The following is a 25734-nucleotide window of genomic DNA, read 5'->3' as shown; positions in this document are numbered from 1 at the left end:
TAGACATAAAAATTAATCGATCACAGAGAAATAATAAGATTTTAAGAATTATTGTATTTTGATTGAGAGATTGTTATGACAATTGTCATTATATTGATTTATCATTTATATTGAATGGTCACCGGCAGACAAATATGTTCAAAGTATTAAATGTTACCATAAGTATTAAATTAAATTGATTTTGAAATACAAGTGACTACTCGTAACTTGTGATAATAAAAACATTAAAATTAACGAAATTTTATTTTCAGTTACTTCGTAGCACTATTTCTGTAAGGCGGTCTAATGTATGTATGTATGTAGAAGTATCATCGCACGTTAATCTTTCATTTATAAATTGTATAAATAATTACAATAGTTGTGTTTTTTACAATTTTATATAATATTTATGAAGTATGTAACTATGTGTAAATGATAAAAGTCTTGTTGGGTGCAACTGAAGTACTAGTATTTGTTTATTACATGGATATTTTGGTGCTAGAGGAGGATTGTCGTAGTTGACGTAAAAATCACTAGACGAGAAAAATATCAGACGTCTCCGATTTTGTACATGCACTACCGGTAGGTGAAGCTGCCGATGCTAACGAGTTGGCTCTGGTAGCTGCTAATGGTGAACGCATATCTTGACTGAGCGCTGTAGTATTAACCGATTGGTTTTGTACACCCTCGTAATAGTAGGAATCTGTAAATAAAATAATTATTATTATATTAATTTTTGTTTTCATTATTTAAACACAAATTACAATTCATAATAATACAATAAAATGTTCGACCTTTTTGATGATCGTCAATGATATGTATATGATCAAAAATGCCTAAATCTGAGATCAATCATAATTATTAGCTAATTACATAATAATGTTGCCAAGCGCGGGTATCGAAATTACCGTTTTTTAAATTTCCCATATCTAATACTTCATTAACTTCAAGTTATTAAATAACAGTTTATAATATTGCAGATATATAAAACTTTCCACAAAAAAGTAATGGAACTGATATGTATGTATTCAGTGTGTGTAAATATTCAAAAAAGAGTTCTTGGGTGACTTCATTTCTTCTGATGTTTATGTCGCTCAAAAATAATGGATATCAAGTATCAATCGACTCAAAAAGTGATAAAAATGTATGTCCTTCAGTCTGTCCATATTTCGGCTGTTTTTCAATTTTGAAAATAGATAATTTGGAACAATCACAAAATCTATGGTAATTTTCGGTTCATTATTTTATCTACTTCCCGTGCAAATATCCTCTCGAACTATGGCTTTAATGAATACAAATTTCTTGGACACAATTACACACCGATTTCGAAAATCACTAATTTTTATATTTGAAACCAATTTATTTTGTCCAAAATTATACATACGTCGCGATTATTAACGACGCGTCGTTAAGAATCCCAAGCAAACCTAATTTTTTGTTTTAGAAGTTTATAAAACAAGTTAAGACATTAATTAACATTAACTTCAATGGAAATTAATCAAACAGATTTAAAAACACCAAAATTAGTATTTGAAAAAGTGGGATAGACATTTTAATTCATTTTGAAAAAGCGGTGAGTACGAGTTTCCCTAAAAGGAAATGGAGTGTTTGTTATTTAAATTTACTTACTTAAAATACCACCGCCTGATCCATAGCTATATGACCCATACGCACTACCGTATTGAGAATATGTTGGACTATAGGTGTAGTCGGATGTAGGTACCACAGATCCACAAGCTGTTTAATAAAAATAGAATACAAAGCATCAACATTAGATAATATTTTTAGTTTTAGATTATTATAAATTTTTCAGATGTAAGAAGTAGCTACATATCATCACCTAAAATGCAAAATTACGTAACATCACCTTTCGTAAGTTTACACAATAAGAATAAAACTATATGCTATTTTCTTAAACCAAAATAACGTATCATCAATACAAATTTGCTTGAAAAAATAGAAATTTAAATAAAAACTGTCACAAAGACCACAATTTTTTTTTCTTTCGAATTGTTATTTTAAATTTAAAAAAAAAATTTTTTTTGGTGAAAAAAAAATCGGATTAGAAAATATATTTTCCGATTTTGGCAAATTGTAGGTTCAAGTTACTTTGGTCTTATATACGTCGTTGCAAAGGTCTTTGAAATATCTATATATCCATATTGTCTATATTAATGACTTAGTAATCCAGATATAGGTCAAAAATCGAGGTTGTCCTGGTTTTTTCCTCATATCTCAGCCATTTGTGGAACGATTTTGCTGATTTTAAATAGGAAACTTCTCGAAAGCATGTCTGACAGAATTATTGAAGATTTGGATCCCGAAGATATCTGAGGTCTTCAGAAAATTGATTTCAATAGACAGACGGACGGATAAGGGTCCAGAATATATATATGTACTTAATAGGGTCGGAAAATTATATTGTGGAAATTATAAACGGAATGACAAACTTCCTTCACGGTATAAAAATGTAATTTTCGATTTTTTTGATGATACGTAATTTCCATTTTAAGTGACGATATGAACATATGTATGTATTGTGAATTATAGGAGATAAATCGTAAATCCGTGCGCGTCCTTAATATGTAGATATATGTATGTATAATAACAATTTAATTTGTGGGCCGAAGTTGTACATTTATTTAGAAGAAGAAAGAAGTGAGTGCATTTGAAATATTTGAATAATAACTAAAATGGTGCAAGTCTCTAGAGATATACCAACTAAATTATCTAAGTGTAGAAAAATAATTATTGTAATGACAAGAGCAATTGTCGAGATAATACAGTTTAAAATATGGATTATGGTTCTCGATAACTTGCCTGAAGTATAGTGACTGAAGCTAGGCAACATTGTTGTAGTAGTTGTCGCATAACCCGTCATATCAGTAGCACTGGTAGTAGATGCAAATGGTGGTATATTAGCGTTATTTGTATTCGTTATGCCATTAGGGGGCATTAATATGTGTGAGGTAGGATTTGCGGAATTTTGAGTCTGAGTTTGATCTTGATGTGATTCAAGATGCTGTAGCTGAGGCTGAATACTATTTCTATGACTCTGAGATCTATTGCTTAAATTATTATTATTATTGTTATTATTAGTATTACTGAGGTTATGTGTGGTTTCGGAAGCTGTCAAAGTAGCCGTCGACGTTACCGCGCTACTAATCGAGGTCGCTGTTGTCGAATTACTAGCGTTGGGGCCGCGCGAGTTGTGGCTACGTCGCAAAACCGTCGGCACCACTGTTGTAACATTCCCATCATCCGTATCCAAGATGGTCAACGATATTTCAGCCGTGGTTGTATCATCTACCACCTCGCTAGCGCTAGTTTGCATTTGTGGCTCTATTGTGTTCGTGTTGTTGTTGTTGTTGTTATTATTACTATTCACAATATTGTCAATGTGACCAAGTGCTGTATAGCTGTTATTTTCAAGCGCAATGGCTATTGATTTTTTAATTGATTTTTGTCAAATAACAAGAAAACATAAAAAAATAGAACAAAACAAGCAATAAAATAAATTATAAATGTAAAAGCAATCAATACAACATAACAAAAGAAATAAATCAAGAAGCAAACATCAATCGAATTATTAATTATAGTTTAAACTGAATTGCATGAACAACCACATTAGTGTAGTTCTTCAATATAAAAAAAAAATAGGAAGCAATCCTGTGTTGCCCTCAAAAAGAAGTTGTTGATGTTTCATCTCATAATAAGTATATAGTTGTTTACTTTATTTAAACGCTTATCGTGTACTTCACCTAAGAAACGATTTGGAAAAAGAAGCAACTTTCTCTTTTAAAATACTAAAAACTGTTTGGGCAATTTTGACCCGCACGCAGAGAAAAAACATAGTAGTGGTAACCATAAACTAAGAGCAACATATTATGATCACATTTTTGCTTGTAGTCCAAAACATATTATGATCATTATTAGTATCATAAAATATCATAATATGTTCTGAAATAATCAAATTATGATAAAAATCAATCATAATATGTTTTGAAATAATCATATTATGATATAAATCAATCATAACATGACCCAAAGTCATCATATTATGATACAATTAAATCATATTATGATCCAAAATAATCATATTATTATTAAAATTTATTTTTGGAAATACAAAATTTTAATAGGCTTTAGTTTTAAAGTACTAAATTCACAATTAAAATATTATTGATTAAATCAAATTTATTGTTATTCGCTCTAGGAAAGTTAAAGATAATATACAAATAAAACTATAGAGCGAATGGGAATTACAGACACTCAAAATTTACTTGTAAAAATAACATAGCTCAGACAAACACCAACACTCACAAATGGTGGGAAAACAGACAATTAAAAGTAAACATATTTTGTTTGCATGTTAAACATATTATGACTACATAATATAATATGTTTACCTATTTATCATTATTTAGTTGTTGTAAACATATTCTGTTTACATCTTAAACATATTATGACTACGCGTATATAAACTAAATATTTAATGGTTGTACATAAAAATAATATGTTTACCTAATTATCATAATTTAGTTGTTCGAAAACCATATTCATATTTATAATTGCGATGAAAATATAAACGTTTACAGTATCTATAATATTGTTGAAATTAAATTAAAACAATAATTATATGTTTACGACAACAATATATTGTTACAGAGAACATAGTATAGTTGTCGTAACCATGTCCAACCATGTTTTTTCTCTGCGTGCATGAGTACAGGATAAGAGTTTAAATTCAATACCATTTCTCCTAATTTGTCTTAGCACTAGCCAAGTTTCGATAGAAATTTCTAGCCAGGATCAACAAAACCCTAATTTTTAAAATTCGCTCTACACCATTTCCAATTGTATTTCAGAAGTTTCTAATTGTATTTCAGAAGTTTCTAATTGTATTTCAGAAATTTGCAATTGAATTTTCTAATTCAATTTCAGAAATTTTCAATTATATTTCAGAACTTTCTAATTGTATTTCCGAATATTCTAATTGTATTTCAGAAGTTTTAATTTATACTTAAAAAGTTTCTAATTGTATTTCAGAAATTTCCATTGGTATTGCTATTAGAATTTTCTGGAATACAATTGGAAAATTCTGAAATTCAATTATAAATTTCTGAAATACAAATGGAAAATTCTGAAATACAATAAGAAATGTCTGAAATATAAATGGAAAATTCTGAAATATAATTAGAAATTTCTGAAATACAATTGGAAATGGTGTAGTTTGTAATCTAACTCAACTTTTATTAGTGGAAAATTATTGGACTTACTCGGAAATCGTTATGATATTAAAATCACAAAAAACTTAAAGGTAAAAATATACCTTTTCTCCCTGTAATCCAATTCAACGCCTAGAGCTTATGTACAATTTCTAAAAACAGCATTTAATAATTAAGTAAACTTTAGTTTTTGTTCGGAATATCGACAACGTTTTTCCGCGTTGGATCGAATACCATAAATTGTGGCTCAGTAGTGCGATTCACTCTTCATTTAACGATTTTGTTATTCAGTAAAATTTTTAAACGATAATCGCTATCGTGAAGAAACTTTTTATTCTTAGCTATACGATTATCGCCAAAACTAAACTACAACTATTTTTGTGTTGTTTACTACTCGCAAATCGACAATTGTCGTTCTTTTTCGGCTACACGTACGCATTGTCGGCAATGATTGATGAAAATCAAAAAGTTTTGATTTTTTTATTTGGCGACTCATTATTTGATCGTCTCCTGTTATGATTGACAATCAAATTTCATTTGCTTTGTGTTTATCGTTCACGGATGAACAAAATATTCATATTATGTGTTTTACGTCTCTGATTAACTAAAAAAACGTCAGTTTCTTCGAAATTTTTGGTAATAATGGAAAAGTGCGTCCAAATACAAATGGTGATTGACGTATTTATTTGTAAATCTCCTTTAAAGCTTCAAGCATACGACACTCATACATATGCACTGATTGACGGGTTTATTTGATCGTCTCCAGGGCACTTTAAAAAAATGTAAATTGTTTTTTTTTATTCTATTCCTCTTTGTACTTGATATCAATTATAAACTGAAGTTGTCTAATATTTTTTAAAATAATCAATCAAATGTTTGACTAATGTTGCGATTTTAGGATCGTTAAAAGTTAGTGAACCACACTACTACAGAGCTTTTGTAAATCTTAGGAAAATCAAACAAGTAATTTTTTACTTTAATTTTCTTTAAATGTGGTTGGGGAAATTATAAATAATTCTAAAATTCTCCTACTGAAAACATATGTATGTATCTCCCTTGTAAATGCGTTTCCAAACTTCACATCCGATCAGTGTTATCATGAACCGACCTGACTCAAATCGTATCTGTTTTATACCAATTGTCACATTAAGCCGAAAAATTCAATAAAAAGTAACCAAAATACCCTACATACATACATTCCGTAATAAATATGTTCGATTATGTGTTCAATATTTGAAGTGTTCAGCTTGTATGGCAGCATCGATTCATAATAATTTTGTGTGAACAAAATTTTTTCAATTCATATTTGTGAAAAGAACGATTGAAGACCCACACTTTCGAATTTGCTTTATATTAAAAACTTAGTAACTAGAATCTTAGGAGAAAAGTTTCAAATGAAAAACCTTCCTTATTTTCTGCTTACCTGTATAATATGGGGACATAGCTTGATCATGCAGGCTAGAGCCTACCTTCATGTCTTGCATACTGACAGGAACTAAGGGCGTTAATGTACTAGAACCGCCTAACATCACCAAAACGAAATATAAAATAAAATTAATTAACAAAAAAATATAAAACAAATTAGAGAAAAAACACAAAAAAAAAACAAACAAAAAACAAACAATATGAAAAACAAAAAATAAACTGTATTCGAAAAACTTTATATTGACAAACATCACTCCCACCCAATCAATACTACTACAAAATTTTTACGAAGAAAATACATAGTATGTATGTATATATGGGTATGCACTCACATGTACACACTCACAAATAAATATTTATCCTTTAAGAGAGTAATCAGCTTAAAAGGATGTGCGGAAGTGGACGTAAGTATAAAGCCTAAGTATAAATACCAGTTAGTTTGTGAGTTACTTACCAATAGATGCACCTATAGATGGAGTATACAGAGAGCCCTGAGTCTGGGATATAGTGGTGATGCTGTCATACAACATGCTATCATTAGTTCCTGTTGCCACGGCAGTCTGGAAGCCATTGTGACTATCGTAGTATGCTGCTACGCTTCCTCCATTTGTTGTCAGTGTACCTAATTCCGAGAGTAGTTTATGTTCATCTTTTATACACCATTTACCGGACCAGATCTGTATATACAAACGATTGTATTTATAATTATTCTGGTTATATTTCATTTAATCATTTAGTTAGTTTAATGTTAGTTACTAAGAGCTAGTTTCTGGGATAGAGATAATCTACATTCTTCGCTTAAACCTAAATTAAACTAAAAATTGTGTTTCTCACTTATTGTTTATATGCTATATAATCTAGGTTTAACTGAGCATCATTGGTGAGTTAAACCTAAGTATAAAATGCCAAAGCACAAACAGATGGAAAATAAAATAAACAATTCAGCACAGCAGCTCTTTGTTTTTATTTGCTTTACTAACATCAATATAATTTTTAATATACATTTTATATACTTTAATCACACTTTTTCTTTTAGAAAGTTAAAATTTACAAAAAAAGTTATGTAACGCGGTTGCTTTTTCTTATAAAATGTATAGTATTGCCATATTTATATGAAAAAATTTGAAGAATAAACATGTGATTTGACTGAAAAGTATGGCAATGCTAACAAAATTAATCCACTAGTGAGAAACACAATCATTAGTTAAATTCCGGCAAAATATGTTTCAAGATTAATATAACAGCGTGTTAAGCTGAGTTTAACTGACAAGTAAGAAACTAGCTCTAAGTAAAACTTATTACTGTTATATTAAAACTGTTTGAATAATTAATAATCAGGGCATTATCGCTTTAAAAAACTAAAAATATCGAGCCCTTAGCGCCAAATTATCGTAATCGACAAAACACAAATTTTACAGAAGAAGGTTTTTTTTTGATTATTTGGAAATTTATACATAGAATTAAAAATGTTATGATGCTATATAATATAATTTCGTTCAAGCTATTTGCCTATTTTTCAAAAATATTTCTGACTTTTGACAATTAAAAACTCATGGAATACTTTATTGAAAAATATGACAAAAAATTATTTTTATTGATTTTTTGCTTAGATACAAATTTTTCAAATTGAAATTAAATTTTTATTTATGAATAGTTTTTAATGAAATTTCACAGTTATGTAGATTTTTCTATTTAAAATGGAATTTTAAAATTTATTATCAGCAATCCCGCAATTCCCAAAAAGTGTTGATAAATTCCAAAAATGTTAATTTTTAGTTTTTTGGCTATAATATCCATACCAGAGTCGGGGTTATCGAAACCCTTTACAAAGTAATTAGAAACATATTGGGCCACCTAAAATCGGTTACTATATTTTGATATCGAATATGCGATTTGAGAATTTTTGCCCTAAAATTTAATTTTACATAAAAATAGGTTATTTTGAATGGTCCGCTCGGTAACAACAATTTTTAATTTTTTTTTATTTAAAATATTTTATGAAAACTTAGCTTTCAGAGTGTATAAATTTCTTATACATCCTCTTTGAAATCTTTTGCGATAACTTAAAAAGAAAAAAAAAGAATTTTTTCCCAAAAAATTAGCGAAAAATCGCTATTTAAATTTTTTTAAATTCAAATGCACATAACTTTAGACTTAGTCATTATTTTTAAAGAATTCTTTTTCTATTTGACACATACATATGTATGTTGTAGTCCAATAAAGGAAAACTGGAGAAAATCGGGAAATATTTGGATACGGTGTTATCAAAAAACTGGAGTAGGGTGGTTAAAAATGTTGAAGATTTAATTTTCAAATGTGAATATCTCCTAAGCTCTAAGAGAAAATTGATAGCTACGACAAGATTTTTTGTGCTCGATGAGAAGATTCTCGATGAGAAGATTCTATATGTGTAATTTTTTGAAATCGGAACACAAACGAAGAAATAGGATCGTTTTAAAAATGTAACATAGCCGGGGTGTCCTACTGTGAGGACTCTTGGTCGCGCCCTGGTGGGCCCATAAGGTCCACGTTCAAAACTTAAACTCGACAACACTTCTTCTTTGCTCATGTTATATTTCATTCAAACCAATCTAACCGTTTAGAAGTTACAGATTTGTCGCTTACGATAAAATTCGTTTACTGTAAAATGTAAACATTGACTTACGATAAAATCTTACCCCCTATAATTTTGAAGTTATTAACAATTTTGATATTCTGAGAACGCTAAAACATCAGTCGGTCCATAAAATTTTAATTTTTGCAATAAAAAAAAAATTTTGAAAATGTCGCTTACGATAGTTTAGCGCTAAGCACTCGATATGCACACAAATATGCAGAAAAGAGCATGGATATGCATAGGAAAAATCCAAATTATTTAAAAGCTTAAATTCATTATATTGCAATACAAAGTACAATCAAATGTTTTTCCAGTTTTCAAAATGAACTCAAAAGTAATACATATTTTCTTTAAAGAAATTATTACTAAAGTGCGTATTATGAACAAAAATTTTAAAATATGCAAAAATATTGAGAAACTTTGCGATTTGATAAATTGATAAGATTTAAAAATAAAAATAAAAAAACAAATATATGTACTTACATTTGAGTAAATCTGATCACCACTGTATGACAGGCGTTGTCTTTTCACGTCTTCTTCAACATGCATATTAATATCACGATTTTCATCGGAGATTAATAGAACTGTAATAAAGAAAAACAAATTGCAAACATTAATGATGAAATAAAGACATATTAAATCGAAAAGTATTATGATTAGTATGATGCTATTAAATTAAACTATTTCAAAAAACCTTTAAGTGAATTACAATTTCCTGCCAACTTTCGGAATCGAGCAAAACGATTCTGAGCGTAAATTAAGGCGCTGAAATCGAAATCGCTATCTACATATCTGTGGTCACAAGCAATAACCGCCTAATTCAAAAAACATGTTTTTGATAAAAGCGTTTCTGAAAAAAATTAAAGAGTGCATTAGAAAAAATATAATGCAGAATCAAAGATTCTTACCCCCACAATGCTAAAATGAAAAATTATAACAACAGTTTTATTTATTAGAGATATATTTAATAAAAACATATATCAACTCAGAACTCAACTCAGAAATACTAAATTGAAAACGCTAATGTCGGATTAGGCGTTTGTTGCAAATAAGTGTTTTGATTGTTGCTTGGCATATGTTGAGTTAAGCTGTTATTACATATTTAAAAATTTACATGTCAATTAATTAAGCCAGTTTGCAATAATCGCTTATCTTTAGTTTGGCTCTTATAACAGCACTCTTATTTATGAAAATTTATTTCGTAAAAATATACAATAACAACTAAAGACATTATAAGCTATTTAAACAAAATAAAATATGTATAATTGAATGTTTTCTTAAGTATATTTTGGCGCTTATTGTAAATGCAATAGTCTTCCTTAGGGCCATTTTTGAGATCGTACTTAAATATGAATTATTTTTAAGTTCTATTTAAATACAAAAAAAGAGTTTCTCAGCATTTAAATGGCCAACTTTGGCCATTTAAATTTTATTTAAGTTTCATAAACTACCAAATGTTTTTAACAGCTGACTTTTGTTGTTTGATTTTTTCACTCTATTGTAGCGCGGTATTTTTTCTTTTTACAGCGACTTGCAAAAACAACAATTCCGATGCTGGGCAATTTCCTACCAATAATTTTATTGTTTAATAAACTTTTTTTCTTATTGGGCAAAATTTATCAATTATTGTTTTGGTTGAACAGCTGTTTTAAGTAAAACTATCGATAAAATTTTGATATTTAGTAGTGCTACCATACTTTTATCTTATTTAAATACGGAAAATTAAATAGCACTGAAAAACTCTAACTGCATACCACTTAAATTTAAGTAAAAATTAACTAAACACGTATTTAAATACGAAGTCAATAACTGGGCATTAGGACTTAAGCCAATATGTTTCTAATTAATAACTTTTTAAATAAGAAAGTTAGGAAGGTAGAGATATTATAAAAAGAGAGTTTGGAAAAGCGATTGCTGTCATTTATAAGACATCACACATCTGATACAAAGTTTTAGCCAAGTTGTCATTACTCAATGACAAGTTGTCATTACTCAAATACAACTATGAAGTGGTATAATGAGAATAATATTGATGTTATACCAAACACATCCATTAAACAAATTGCCCAAAGCTTCGTCCAATCGAAATACATTGGGTAATTGTTAAACGTAAAGTGAACAAGTAAGAGAGCTATATTCGGCTGTGCAGAATCTTATATACCCTTCACCAAATTATACTTCAAAATACAAATTTTTAATATTTTTCGGTAAACAAAATTTATTTTTTTCCAAAGTTGTTTTTTTGTCATTTTTTGTAAAAAAAAACAATTTTTCGTATTGTTATTTTAATTTTTTTTTTTAAATTTCTTAAATATAAATTTTTTTTTTTAAATTTTAAAATAAATTTTTTTGTTTTTTAAATTTAAATCGGGTTAAAAAATATTTTTTCCGATTTTGACCCAGTGTATGGTCCAACTTACTGTGGTCTTATATACGTCGTTGCAAAGGTCTTTGAAATATCTATAATTAGATATCCATATTGTCTATATTAATGATTTAGTAATCCAGATATAGGTCGAAAATATGTCAAAAATCGAGGATGTCCTGGTTTTTTCCTCATATCTCAGCCATATGTGGACCGATTTTGCTGATTTTAAATAGGAAATTTCTCGAAAGCATGTCTGACAGAATTATTGAAGATTTGGATCCCGAAGATATCTGGGGTTTTAGAATATGTCAGCCTTTCATTCCATTCATTTCCAACGTATAATTCTTTAGCTTCATTCAAAAGCTTTTGTTTAAATTGAATTAATTTTTTAGTTAATTAATAACATAATTTATTCAAACTTTGAATGATTAAATTTTTGTTGATTCAAATCTACTACAAATTGTTATTGGATTCACAAAATCAAGACGATTATACATTTTTATAATACAATATCTGCAAAACGCACTAATTATAAAGCTGTCATTGTTACTAGAGGTTTCTGAAATAATTCGCACCGGCACACCTTAGCACTCAAAATTATTCACCTTTATTTCTAGATCATGCAGTTTTCCATATGTCTTTTTAAATGTTCATTCGAAAAATCACAAATAAATAATAATAATAAGCGGTATATTATTGCCGAGATATAAACAAAAAACCGTTAAAAAAACTGTAGAGTTGTAACTTGTTTTCTTTGTAGTTTTTAATTCCCGGGAATCTCGGGAATCGGGTAGTGAAAAATTGGCAAAATTCCTAGGAAATTTGTCCCGGAAATTCCCGGGATAAAAAGCCTAATGGGGACTGAACTACTCTAATGTATTTTGAAAATTATATTGCAATGTTCTCAAGTTCCGGTTGCATCGCTGCAAGTTTTTAGTTCAAAACAACTGTGCATCAAATTTCATGTTATAATTTTTTCATATTCGTATTTATACATCCAAACTTATGTACATATGTATGAATATACTTATGTATGTACTGTGTACTTGATGTCCTGTTTACTGTTTAAAGACACGTGCCACTTAAGTGGATTTTGAAATAAATATCAACAAGCGGATAGAGGACTAATAAACAGAATGACTAAAAGACTCAATCACGTGTCCTTGTAATAAAAAAATTGAATTTAATAATAAACATAATAATAATAATAATAATGAATAAACAACCCTTTGAGTGCGAAAAATATCTGTTTTCAATCACAAAGACTAAATAAAAACAAACATTTATACAAACCAATAAATAAATAACAAACAAAAATACTCGAATGTTAACAATAAGCGTCGAAATTTAATCTATTAAAGAAATGTTTACATTAAGTATTTATACATAAGTATGTACATACATATGTATATAATAGGGTGACAGTTATTTACGCCATTACTTAAACTAATTTAGGAAAATTTTACCCAAATTGAATTCAAAATTGAATTTTTTTTAAAAAAAAAAATTATATTAAACTGAAATTGTCCTAGCAACAATTTCTGTGCAATGACTATTGCATTACTTAGTAGTTTAGTAATGACACACACATAATCTGATATGTAAGTTTTTGTTTACGAAAATTATAATTAATTCATAATAAAATGCATTCAAACTTTCAATGATTACATTCTTGATGATGCAAAGCTAATCCAAATTGATTTAACAATTTTATACCCTTCACCTTCGTGAGAAGGGTATATATAAGTTTGTCATTCCGTTTGTAATTTCCACAATATAATTTTCCGACCCTATAAAGTATACATGCATATTCTGGATCCTTATAGATAGCGGAGTCGATTAAGTCATGTCCGTATGTCTGTCTGTCTGTTGAAATCAATGTCTGAGATATGAGGAAAAAATCAGGACAACCTCGGTTTTTGACCTATTTTTGATCTACATATATCTGGATTACTAAGTCTCTATATTAATGACTTATGGATATCTAATTTTTTTCACCAAACAAAAATTAAAAAATAAAATTTTTTTTTAAAATTATAAAATTAAAAAAATTATAAAATAACAATTCGAAAAAAAAATTTTTCAAAAAAAAGAAGAAAACAACATTGGAAAAAAAAATTTTGTTTAAATAAAAATATTTAAAATTTGTATTTTGAAGTATAATTTGGTGAAGGGTATTAGCTCTCCTACTTGTTTTTAATTAGATTTGTTTTGTTTTTTTATCTCTAAGAAACAAGAAATATTCCATATTTAATATAAATATATTTGATAAACATCCTGTAACAGTTTAAATATTTTTAACCTGCACATAAAAGAAACGATATATTAGATATAAAAGTGTTTAATAAATCGTTAGCAAGATTTATCATAGACATCTTGAAATTCTTGAACATTTGCATCAAAATAGCTTTCAGTAGATTCAGTCCAAATGTTTAAAATAAAGCAGGGGTTCTCTCAAGCTTATGTTTCATAGCCCTCTTACCCAATACATTGAAAGCACGGCCCACATTATTTTCATATTTTTATACATATAAATCTTATAAATCTGTTTTCTACGATGATGTAATATTCCCTAAAATACATAATTTATAAAGTAACAAAGTATAGTTGTTGTTGTAACAGCAGTGATTGCTGAGTTGACAGCCATTGGCCGAGTGAACTCGGGTCATTCCGGTGCGTAGAACCGGCGAAGTATAGTCGGTCATGTCGGTGAGCAAATCCTTTTTCTTTTAAAATTTCAATAATTTTGTTTCATGAGCAATTTTTGGCATGTTATAACCAACTAAGGACCGATTGTTTTGAAATAAGGTCGCGTGATTTATTTCTATATGAAATGTGGATACCAAAATTTTTAAGCGATTTATGCTCTTTAAAGTGATTTTTGAAAGTGGTCAATTATGGAATGATCCGCAAGAAATGTGATTTAATTAAAATTTTTCCCAAATTTTATAGAAATATCTTCAAAATTACAACCTGTACTTTGCGCACAAGTGCTTCTGAATCGTTCGGTATACTTTAAGGTGGGTGTTTAACAAATATTTTTGGGGCGTTACAAACATCAGCACCAACGTAATGCACCCTCCCCACTATGGTGGTGTATTGTATAAATATGAGGAGAAGGGGTAAGTTGGTGAATTAATAACTGAATGAATAGATAAAAAGAATTTGTTGTAACTTAATACTTGAGAAAAACATATTGTCTACAATAAGTATACGTAGTACTACGTCAATGATGTATGGTTGTATGTGAATATACTTTACTTTAGAGCAATTATTATGACTTTTATTGGTCACGTCAAGTGCCTTAAATCGCTTCTCGCAATCTTTGTTGCCAAATGTTCGTGTTTTAATCCAGAAAATATGCGTCACATTTCCTTCTGTCAGACTCCATTACAAGAAAACTCACTTAAAAGCACTCTACACTCGACTCTGTGCAGCAACCAGTTACCAACCCTCTGAATAAAATCCATTAGAACTCATTTATTGTTCCACAGGAGATAATCAATGTGGTGGCGGATTAAAATCTCAAAACAATTGTAGCTGCTACATTTAATTTGGCTGGTTTGGTTTGGTTGGTGTTTTTTGACTGCGCAAACTGCATAAATATGTAAAGGCGTACTAGTATTTGTGCATACAACCATACCTTTTAAAACACATACATACATAAATACATAGTTAGGAAGATAGATAGATAGATATTTACATAAAGGTAGCCCCGTTTGTATGAAGGAAAAATAAGCTGTCGATTTTCACAATGAAAATGAAAATTTAGTTTGTTTAGGATATCATTTCTCGAAATTTTTTCCTGGGGTCAGTATTTGCTGAGCTGAATCAACAGATAGAATCATATCTGTTGATCATATTTCTAGTAAAGGAAACAAACGTATGTAATATTGATATCAAGTGAAAGGAATTTAATTTTGACATCAAATTATTTAAAGTAATTAAAAAATGTAGAAATAACAAACGGAATGACAAACTTATATGTATATACCCTTCTCACGAAGGTGAAGGGTATAAAAATCATAGAAACCTTAAAAACAAATACTGATCCCAGGACAAACATTTTGAATAGGGTTACTACACGGGAAAAATTTCCTGGGAATTCCCAAGAATATTTTTTTTTAATTTTCGGGAAATGTTTCTCCGGAATTTCTAAATAAGTTTTCTTCTAAAAGTTACAATATTCAGATACGTTTCGATGGTCAAATTTGTTGCTAATTGAATTATTCAATTATATCCATAGATTTTTTGGTTCTAGCAACAAATAGTCTGTTGACAAAGAAGTATTACTGTTAAAATAACCGAATTTTTTTTCACTCAACTCAAGACACAACAGACAAATTTGATTATTAAAATCAAAAAAAATTTCTGGTTTTTAGTTTAATTTAGTGTTAAAAAATCCCGGGAATGAAACAATTTTTTAATTTTCTCCCGGGAAAAAAAGTCCGGGAAATTAGGAACCCTAATTTTGAACTATAATTTTATTTTAGTTCGAACATCCTCAACACTTATATTTTTTGAGGCCACCCTAATGTACATACATTTATATTACAGTCGTTCAGGTCTTGTTATTTTGTTTTTTGAGTTTTTATTAGATTTATGTGGTAAAAATGTTATACAACCATCAACATTGCTGTTGATGAGTATGGACCGTCTGTTTTAATATACCCTTCATCATAAGTGGCAAGGGTATATATAAGTTTTTCATTCCGTTTGTAACTTCCACATTTTTCAATTGAATCTCAATGGATAGCGGAATCGATATAGACCCAGTTTTGATCTATATCTGGATTACTAAGTCAGTAATATTGACAGTATGGATGTCTAATTATAGAACGCCATAGTAATTCGGATCAACATTGGGTCAAATTCGTGAACAATTTTTTTTAAACCAAAAAAAAATATTTTCAATCTTTATCTTAAAGTATACTTTGGTGAAGGGTATTTAATATTCTGCACAGCCGAATATTCCTTTCATACTTTTTTTTTTTATTTTATAAGGTTTTGTATGCGTGAGTCTTTTATTTTTCTGTATGTGTTGAAAGTATGATATGCAAATACATACCACAAAGGCCACGTTTTAACACAATTGGCGGTTGCGATGAAAAACAGATACAATTACAGTTAATGAAAATATACCACCTCCTCGCCCCTCAAAACACTCCACTAAATATTTATGTTAGTAATTGAATGTTTTCCAACACAAATCCCCTCCTTGAATCCACTTTACTCAGTAGAAGTGGTTTTTTGATTTATTTTGTTTAATTGTAACAAAAAGTTTCACTCACAAGTGTAGGTATAAATTGTTTCTTAGAATTAATAGAAGAGAAATAGATACTAAATATATTTAATATTAAGATAAATCGTTAATATAATTTCAAAAGTTCTTGTTTTAAAATAAACTTAATGTATCGATATTTCCACATTTAAGGGGTTTTTCTAACTGATTATTTTTGAAAATTTCCTCGATTATTCTAACGAATAACGAGTAAAAAATATAATTTGAATAATTTAATACAATTTAATTTTTGGTTTTCTTAAGGTAGAAAGAAGTACCGCACCGAACTATTTGATTAATCGACAATTGTTGGTCGAATAATTTTTATTATAAATTGAATTGAAATGGTATTCATTCCAATAATTTTGATTCGTTACTACTTAAGTCAGGAAGTAATTACTGTTTTACATACCGTCGGCGTGTGTTTTTTTAAAAACATATGAATGAAAGCCTCAAAAACCCAAATAATAATATATATACATAATGTAAATAGTAATTTCTTATTAAAAAAATAAACATTAAACCAAATCTTTTGCTGAATCCTCGATAGATAGACAAATAATGATGCACAGTGGTTTAGAAACTTTTTTTTTGGAAATAATTCGGTATTTCGGGAACTATTGGATATATTGTTACGAAATTTCAAATGCTTGGATGAAGTGTTTTCGAGTTGATCTATGTTCGTTCATCTTTTTAGCGCTAATGGGGGTCAGTGCATGGCCCCTCAAAATTGGTCACCCCGGGTCACAAATTTTTTAAAAATATCTCCAAAAATCCATTTATGAACTGAATGAGCTGAAACTTAAAATATAAATAGTCCTTAAGAAGATCTACAAAAAATACGCTTACATGTGATTTATTTTTTTTAATTTTGCTCGATCTTTTTTTGGTTTTTTAGATATTGCGGGCCTACGGAGAGTCAGCTATATTGGTGATAAAATTCTAAATATAATAAATAAAACTTGCTAACAGTGATCTGGTCCCTATAAAAAGTTACACGCATCCAAAGTTAGAACATGTAAAAGGGGCCGTATTTTTTAAGTTTTTTACCAAAAAACACCATATATTTTTTTGGTAAAAAATTTCTTCCGGACTATATGCAATTTTTATATGATCCGGAAAGAAAACATAATGCAAAAGCGTTTAAAGAAAAATTTGGCTCCCCACCAGGCCTATCCAAACTTGGCCAATTTAAAAAAACAATTTTAGGTTTGAGTAAAAAATTCTAAAAAGGCAAAGTATAACCCCATATGTTTGTTAAATACCTACAAACTTATTTTACTATCACACGGTAAACGTCACAGTAGGCACTTTTCTAAAAATAATTCACTTTTTGGAAAATATTTTCCCCGTTTTAGGAATTTCGGTATTTAAAAATAAAAAATGTCAAAAATTAAAATGCCATTGATTTAAGCACACTTGGATCTACATTATTTATAAATTTTGTTATTATCTTTAACCGTTAAAATTTTACATTAATTCAAATTTCATATTTTTCTTCGTGAAAAATAACCATATACAATTTTTTAAAATTGTAAATATGGTTATTCATAAAATTTACTAATTTTACTAAATTTTTGTAGATCTTCTCAAGGACTATTTATATTTTAAGTTTTAGCTCATTCAGTTCATAAATGGATTTTTGGCGATTTTTTTTAAAAAATTTCGATTTGTTGGGGATTGGGCTGAATAATAGATTCGGTTCTGAAAAAAAAGATTTAAGTTGGACTATAATGATTTTTATGATTTAAAAAAAAAAATCAAACAATTCACTGGTGTTTAGTCACTTTTGAGGCTCTCTCTAAGTACTTTAAGATAAATACGATTGACAAAAAATGTTCAAATGAACATCCACACATATGTAGAAATTATTCACCCACTTTTTGAGAAAACATTCACATGTACATTCAATATTAAATGTTGACAAAATTATCCATTATGAAACATCTGGTATTTTACTCTTACACGTTTTTTATATACACATTCATTCTTACATACATACATAGGACATATTCGAGTATTTAATAAAAATCACATCCCCGACTCTCTCTATACATTGGAGTGTAAGTATGTAAAGACCATATTAAAAGGATAAAATAAAACTGTTGATTCTCCAGAGGATAACAGACTTTTTATGACATTTGGCAATTGTCCTCGTAACAAATTACTATCAATATAAGTATTAATCGAAAATCCGCAATTACAAACTAAAGGGTTTGAATGAAATTCTATGACATCCCTTTCTAAATACAAGTAATTACCACAAACGCTTACAAATAGACAGATGAATAAGCCATTACTTTTATTTCACTAAAATAACTAGTTACATGTAACGACTATAAATAATTATGTATTGATTGTAAGGACGAGACTACTTATGTGTCTCAGGCCACTAGAACAAGAAATGTAGGAACAAAATTAACATATTTTGAGAAATATTTAAACAAAAGCTTATTTTTACTTAAAATATATCCATATTTACTTGTTTATGAGTTTTTGTCTTCGTAAGATACCGTTAACCTATTCGCAGGTATAGCCAAAACTCCAATTTAAAATTTTTAAAAATTTTGTTAACCAAATTTCAGAATTTTGTAATCATCACATTGGGATTTATTGAAAACATAATAGGGAATAAAAATATGAAAAAAGTATGACAATACCTCCTATAGTTTTTCCGTACCTGTGATTTAAATTTTGCGATTTTCGAGAAAAACTAATTTTTTGGCCATATGTTGGCGAATGATCCGAATTCCCTTACTGTTATAAATTTTAAGTAAAACCTATTCAGAATATTATAGTCCAATCTAAAATCGGAAAACGTTAACCCTTAAATCGTGAAGGTCAAAGGTAAATTTTTTCTATATTTGGAATTTCTCATGGAAAAAAGCGAAATGTTATATATTTTTGGGCCGATTTTTATGAACCTTAAGAAAAATATAACACAAAGCCTAGTATGTATTTACAAAAACAGCAGCAAAATGAAAATTAACCCATAATAGCACTTGGTGTCCAAATGACCCTGAACTTCTAAAACCATTAAAAAGTAGTCAATTTCAATAGTGCTGGAGAAAATTTGATTTTGATAGGAAACAAACTTTAAAATCTTGTGTTGTGTTTTAGAAAATAGTATTACGACGCCATTTTGAAAAATGTTCACAATTTTGTTTAATTTTGACCACACATTTTTCAAATGGCAAAATATTGTATTTATAACTGATTTTTGCTTTAATAACGTAATTAATATTTTATTGAGGATTTTTGAATAATGAAATTGATTTTTACCCTTTAGTGTACTTTTGATTTATTAAATTTTCAAAATAACTTGAATGATTGAGTTTATTTAACTCTGAAAAACATTAAATTTAGCACAATTCATATTGAATGTGTTTTTCGTGATTTTAAAAGTTGAGTGTCTTTTTAGCCCCAAGTGCTATTAAGGGTTAATTTATAATTTTGTGCTGTTATTATAAATACTAGACAACATGTTATATTTTTCTTAAGTTTCATCAAAATCGGCCCAAAAATATATAACATTTCGCTATCTTTTCATTAGAAATTCCAAATATTGAAAAAATTTACCTTTGACCTTCACGATTTAAGGGTTAAAATTACCTGGACTATAACATTTTTCAGCAACTTAAAACAATACCCCTATTTCCTTTTGTTTTGGCACTATTCCACTTAAAATTTAGTCGATACAAAACTTCAAATATTTGTCGCTAAATAGCTGGCCGCCACTGTTACTCATTAGTTGCAAGTAATTAACAGGTTTCTGTGGCGTCCCTATTTATTTATAAAAAATAAATTGTTTGTGCCATTTCTGTTCTTAACGGTTTTTCATTGGGTCATTTTGCATGTAAAAGTTCTGTTCCCGCAGAGAGACATTGTAAGGAAAAGTATGTATTGTAACTCACCTGGATCTTCCATACGTTTCCTTTTGATATTGTTGCCATGATGATCTGTAGCAATCGGTGAATTTTGTTGTTGCTGCTGCTGCTGATTTGGATGATGATGAGGATGGTGTTGCTGATGATGATGGTGGTGATGGTGGTGGTGTTGTGGATGATGTATGCCTAGAATACCATTTATGCTATAACCGGCTGTTCGATGTTCTCCGATACCATTGGTAGTATTCTGATTATTGCTAGTTGTAGAGGTGGTGGTGTTGTTGTTGTTGCTATTATTCGCTGTACTGAGTATATTTTGTTGCTGCTGTAATTGCATTGCGGCAGCTGCGGCTGCAGCAACGGCAGCAGCTGATGCCGGCGACGCTGTAGATCCTGTATCTGTCGCTGACGCATGTGTTATTACAGAGGTGGCATTGTTGCTATTAATATTAGTATTATTGTTATTACTACTACCAACACTATTGCTGATATTTGTATTATTGCTACCATTATTATTATTATTACTACTACTATTATTATTACTACTATTATTAATAGCGGCCAGTTCATTGCCATTGTTCTCTAAATGATCTGTTATACTGCTACTACCGCCGCCGCTATTTGTCCCTCCACTACCACCACTCACATTCCCGCTGCTTTGCTGTTGCTGATGATGGACATGTTTAGCTTTCTCAGCCGCCTTATTTCGCACAATACTTTACAAATTAAACAAAAATAATATTTTAAATTCAACATTGTTATGCAATAATAAAAATCTCCTTCAATTACAGCCTAGAGCTACCTAATTAAGTAAAAATTGTACTCTTCATAAGAACACAAAATTGAAATCAAATCGGAAATTATGGCATTAGTTTGTTTATTTTTTTGAATAATATGTGCGATTATATTAGTTTAACTCTGAAAATTGGAAATGCATTTACATAGGACAAATTGGATTTTATTCAGATTTTGCCAAACAAATTTTATTAAATACTAGTTGACCGCCTCTACTTTGCCCGGTAGCATTTACTAATGTTAGTTCTTAAAGTTTCTCAAACCCACATACACCTGCCTGTTCTTATTTATTTGCAAATAAAATATATAAATTTGTACTGCATACTTTAGGTAGTTTTTTTTATTACAGTTGACTGTACTGAAAAAAAAATTTGCGAGCTTACCCCAAATTTCTCCTGAAAATTTCGAATCGAAAAAAAAAATCAGCCAAATCACTCCAGCCGTTCTCACGTGATGCCATTACATACATAGACCATTTCATTTATATATATATATGTAGAATCTACATTGTAGGTAGATATAGAATAAGATGTATCAAAACCCACATATTTATTTATATGCAAATAAAATATATAAATTTGTACTGCATACTTTAGGGGGCTTTTATTACAGTTGACTGGATTCAAAAAAGCCGATTTTAGCCGGAATTTTTTTCTTTACAACCCATCTCCTGAAAATTTCGAATCGAATAAAAAAAAATCAGCCAAATCGATCCAGCCGTTCTCACGTGATGCCATTACACATATGTCAGAGGCTGAAAATATTTTACTCGTTTCGAGGAATTTCAGGGCGTTTTTTTCACCTTTTCAAGATTCATAAAAGCTCTGATGAATGAATTCTAGTGATTTAAGAACGAGTATAAAAATCAATATTAAATTCGAAAATTAATTCATTTAATAATAACAATTTGTTTGCAAAAACTGCAAAATGTAATTTTGTACTGTTGTAAATCCATTTCCATATTTCAGACCCTATGCGGCAAGGCTTATTGTTATCCGATTTGGCTGAAATTCTCGAGGTTGAAGTTTTATGCCAAGTCTTATTATTCGCAATTGAAAAAAGTAAAAAAAAAACAAACACCCTTATCTACATAAATGTACAAAAACATTTTTGTCATCTAACAAAAGAGGCAGCAAATAATTGAAAGACAGTCCATTTGATGTAACCTGGCCAAATTAAATTTGATAAAATATCAATCACTGTAACAACTCCCTTTTTGAAATGAATATTCTTTACAAATGCGTACGCAGGCATAGACATGTACATACATATGTACATATACATACATATACACTGACACTGTTAAGGTCAATTTGCTGTAAGTAAATATATGTATAGAGTAATTGTTTATTTGTTGAATGATGATGAATAAATCTTGACATTGATTACTTTGCTTTTTATTTGACAACAAAAAAAAAAAACATACTTATTATTTGTAATGACTTTACACACTACACCACCCCCTCCGCTCGCCAATAGTTAATAAATAAAATACTCTACACACAATAATTTCTAAATCATCTATAATATAACCAATTCAGTGATTAGTTATCCAACAAAAACATACATTACAAAGTAATGAGTTAAAAGTGGCATTTATTTTCTAAGAGATTAAAAGACAAATAATTAAATGAAGATAAAATATTTTAAATCAATTTGAATGAAATAACTAAAATATAAGTTAAAAAGTTATTAAAAAGTTGAATTAGTTTTACTATAACATGTACGTATGTATACTAGAGTGTACCAACTTACAAGCAAATAATAAAAGTATTTCTGCAAGGCAAAATGTCAAAATGGTTGTGGTTTGAAAAGAGGGACTATTGAAGTTAGATTTTTTCTCTCGCTCTGCGAATCACAACCATTGAAAACTTTTTTTTTTTTGAGTGATATAAAATATATAAATATAAAACAAAATAATATATGTATACAATTTTAAATATTTACACATACCTCCATTTTCTAATAACAAATATACATATAATTTTTTGCTTATTTTTTTCCAATTGCAAAGCGTTGCCGCCGCGTTATTTCGGTATGCTACATACAAATTTTATGGGCACGAGAATTTTTGACAACTAAAAAACGCTTGCCGCCCGTGTTTAGGTATGCCAGTAAGGGCCATTGTCCTCAAGTATCCCGTTTTACAATTTATCCACCAGATCTGTGTTCCTACAACCCTAATGTACCACCCTAATGTAAGAAAATTAAAGCTCGCAAGAAATCATTAAACTTTTGCTAACGAAGTAATTCGACAACTCAGAAATACTTTAAAATTTAATTATGTCAAAAGAATAACAACAATTAAGAAAGTATAGTCGGTCCATCCCGACCATATGATACCCTACACATAAAATGTATATGGAGCTGGATTTGAATACCAACATTTTTAAGAAATCTCGTTATGATTTTCAGAAGTGGGCCTCATATGGGAGCTATGACTAATTATTTACCGATAAAATTTGGGGAAATGACTTCTGTGTATATATAACTTATTTTTGTTAAATTTGATTGGAATACCAACATGTTTAAGAGATTTATGCCAGTTAAAGTGATTTTCGTAAGTGGGCCTATATGGTAGATATGACTAATTGTGGACAGATCATCACAAAATATAGTGAGACGAGTTCGGCTTATATAAAACTTATTCTTGCTGAATTTGGTTTGGATATCTATATGACTATTTACGAGAGCTTAACTATTTTCAGATAGCGCAATCGTATGGAAGCTAGGAAAAATAATGGACCGATTCTAACTAAATTCAATCTTTGGGGCAATAGAAGAGCTTGTACCAAATTTTGTCGAATTACCTTGGAAATTGCGACCTGTAGTTTGATTACAAGGTATACATGGACGGACGGACAGACGAACGAACGAAATCGCTAAATCGTCTCCGAAAGTGATCCTGAGCAGATTGGTATACTTTAAGATGGATGTTGGAACAATATTTTTGCACGTTACAAACCAATATACCCTCCCCAGAATATTTCAAGATAAATCAAAAAATAAAAGCTAAAAAACCTAATATGGTCACACTGATTATAAATATCACTTGTAATCCACTAAGTGTGCCACCATATTTCAATCAGGTCAGTCCGATATTTTTTGGCTTTTCTTGAAGCTCTCTTACACAAATAGAAAGAGACATAGGAGCAGTGATGTTAACTTTTTAATTTCGATTACCGTACAGCCTTAAAAAAATTACTGTTTTTTAGGTAAAATTACCGTATCCAAAGTTTTGTACAAAAATAATAATATTTTCTTATTGAAACAGGTTTATTTTTATAATTCAATATATCGAGGGCCTATATTCAAAACTCTCTATCTTAAAAAACAAAACTTTTCAGGAAAGCCAAAAAACTATTTTTTTCGCGTATTACTTGAGTTATTAAAATTCGGTATGCTACAATTATTATTTCAAAGCAACTACTGAATCTCACATATAATTGGTTTTTAAAATTTTGCATTATTGGGGACTTTAGGATAGATAGAGGGGTTTTCTTCTCAAAATATTCAATGTGTATGTATACAAATGATAAGATAGAGGATTTTTCATTTTAATAGAATTAAATTATTTTGATTTCATTTATGCCATCTGTCAGTTTTTAACGTGATTTATTTAAGATAACGGCTAATAATACAACATAAGATAAAAACACTTTAAAAGTAGACACTTTTTTAAGCAAACTCCAACTTTAACCATTTATTTTTATGCCATGGAAATTATATTTTCGAAAAACAAAAAAGTAAAATATTTTCATGGTAATTCATTTCTTTAAATGATTGAAAAATGTAAAATTCATATTCAGCATTCAAAAATTATTAAGAAAACTTGAATTGCAAGAAGAAATTATTCCAAATAAAAATTTGAAAATTAATTATTTGAAAAGATAGAGAGAGGCTTTTGCATTCGGAAAAAATTAATTGTATAACATAGAGAAATAACAAAAATGCAAATAAAACAGCAAAAAACAATGTTTGTAAGAAATTTGTAAGTTGGTTATCATCACCCTCAAAATTTTATGATTATTTTAATGAGAAATAGGTATGTATATCATATGTAGACCCATTATGGAAATATTACTTTTGGGATATAATTCTTAAAAATTTAAACTTTTTAAAATTACCGTACAAATGTAGAAATTACCTGCCTA

The 25734-nt window shown here is 29.0% G+C and overlaps 1 protein-coding gene across 1 annotated transcript in view; it reads right to left on the bottom strand.

Annotated features, from left to right (window-relative positions):
• Positions 1–430: 430 nt before the first annotated feature.
• Positions 431–25734, bottom strand: part of sv (shaven) — a 93352-nt gene continuing 68048 nt past the window's right edge. The window contains exons 7-13 of the mRNA XM_065514749.1: positions 20813–21501; positions 9733–9833; positions 7087–7309; positions 6631–6729; positions 2800–3420; positions 1609–1716; positions 431–682 (exon numbers count right to left, since the gene is read on the bottom strand). Of these exons, the coding sequence (XP_065370821.1) occupies positions 513–682; positions 1609–1716; positions 2800–3420; positions 6631–6729; positions 7087–7309; positions 9733–9833; positions 20813–21501 (2011 nt within the window). The 3' untranslated portion in view covers positions 431–512. The remainder of the gene's footprint in view (positions 683–1608; positions 1717–2799; positions 3421–6630; positions 6730–7086; positions 7310–9732; positions 9834–20812; positions 21502–25734) is intronic.

Source organism: Calliphora vicina, chromosome X (assembly GCF_958450345.1).
Source record: "Calliphora vicina chromosome X, idCalVici1.1, whole genome shotgun sequence".
Lineage (NCBI taxonomy): Eukaryota > Metazoa > Arthropoda > Insecta > Diptera > Calliphoridae > Calliphora > Calliphora vicina.
This window is presented reverse-complemented; position numbering and strand designations above follow the sequence as displayed.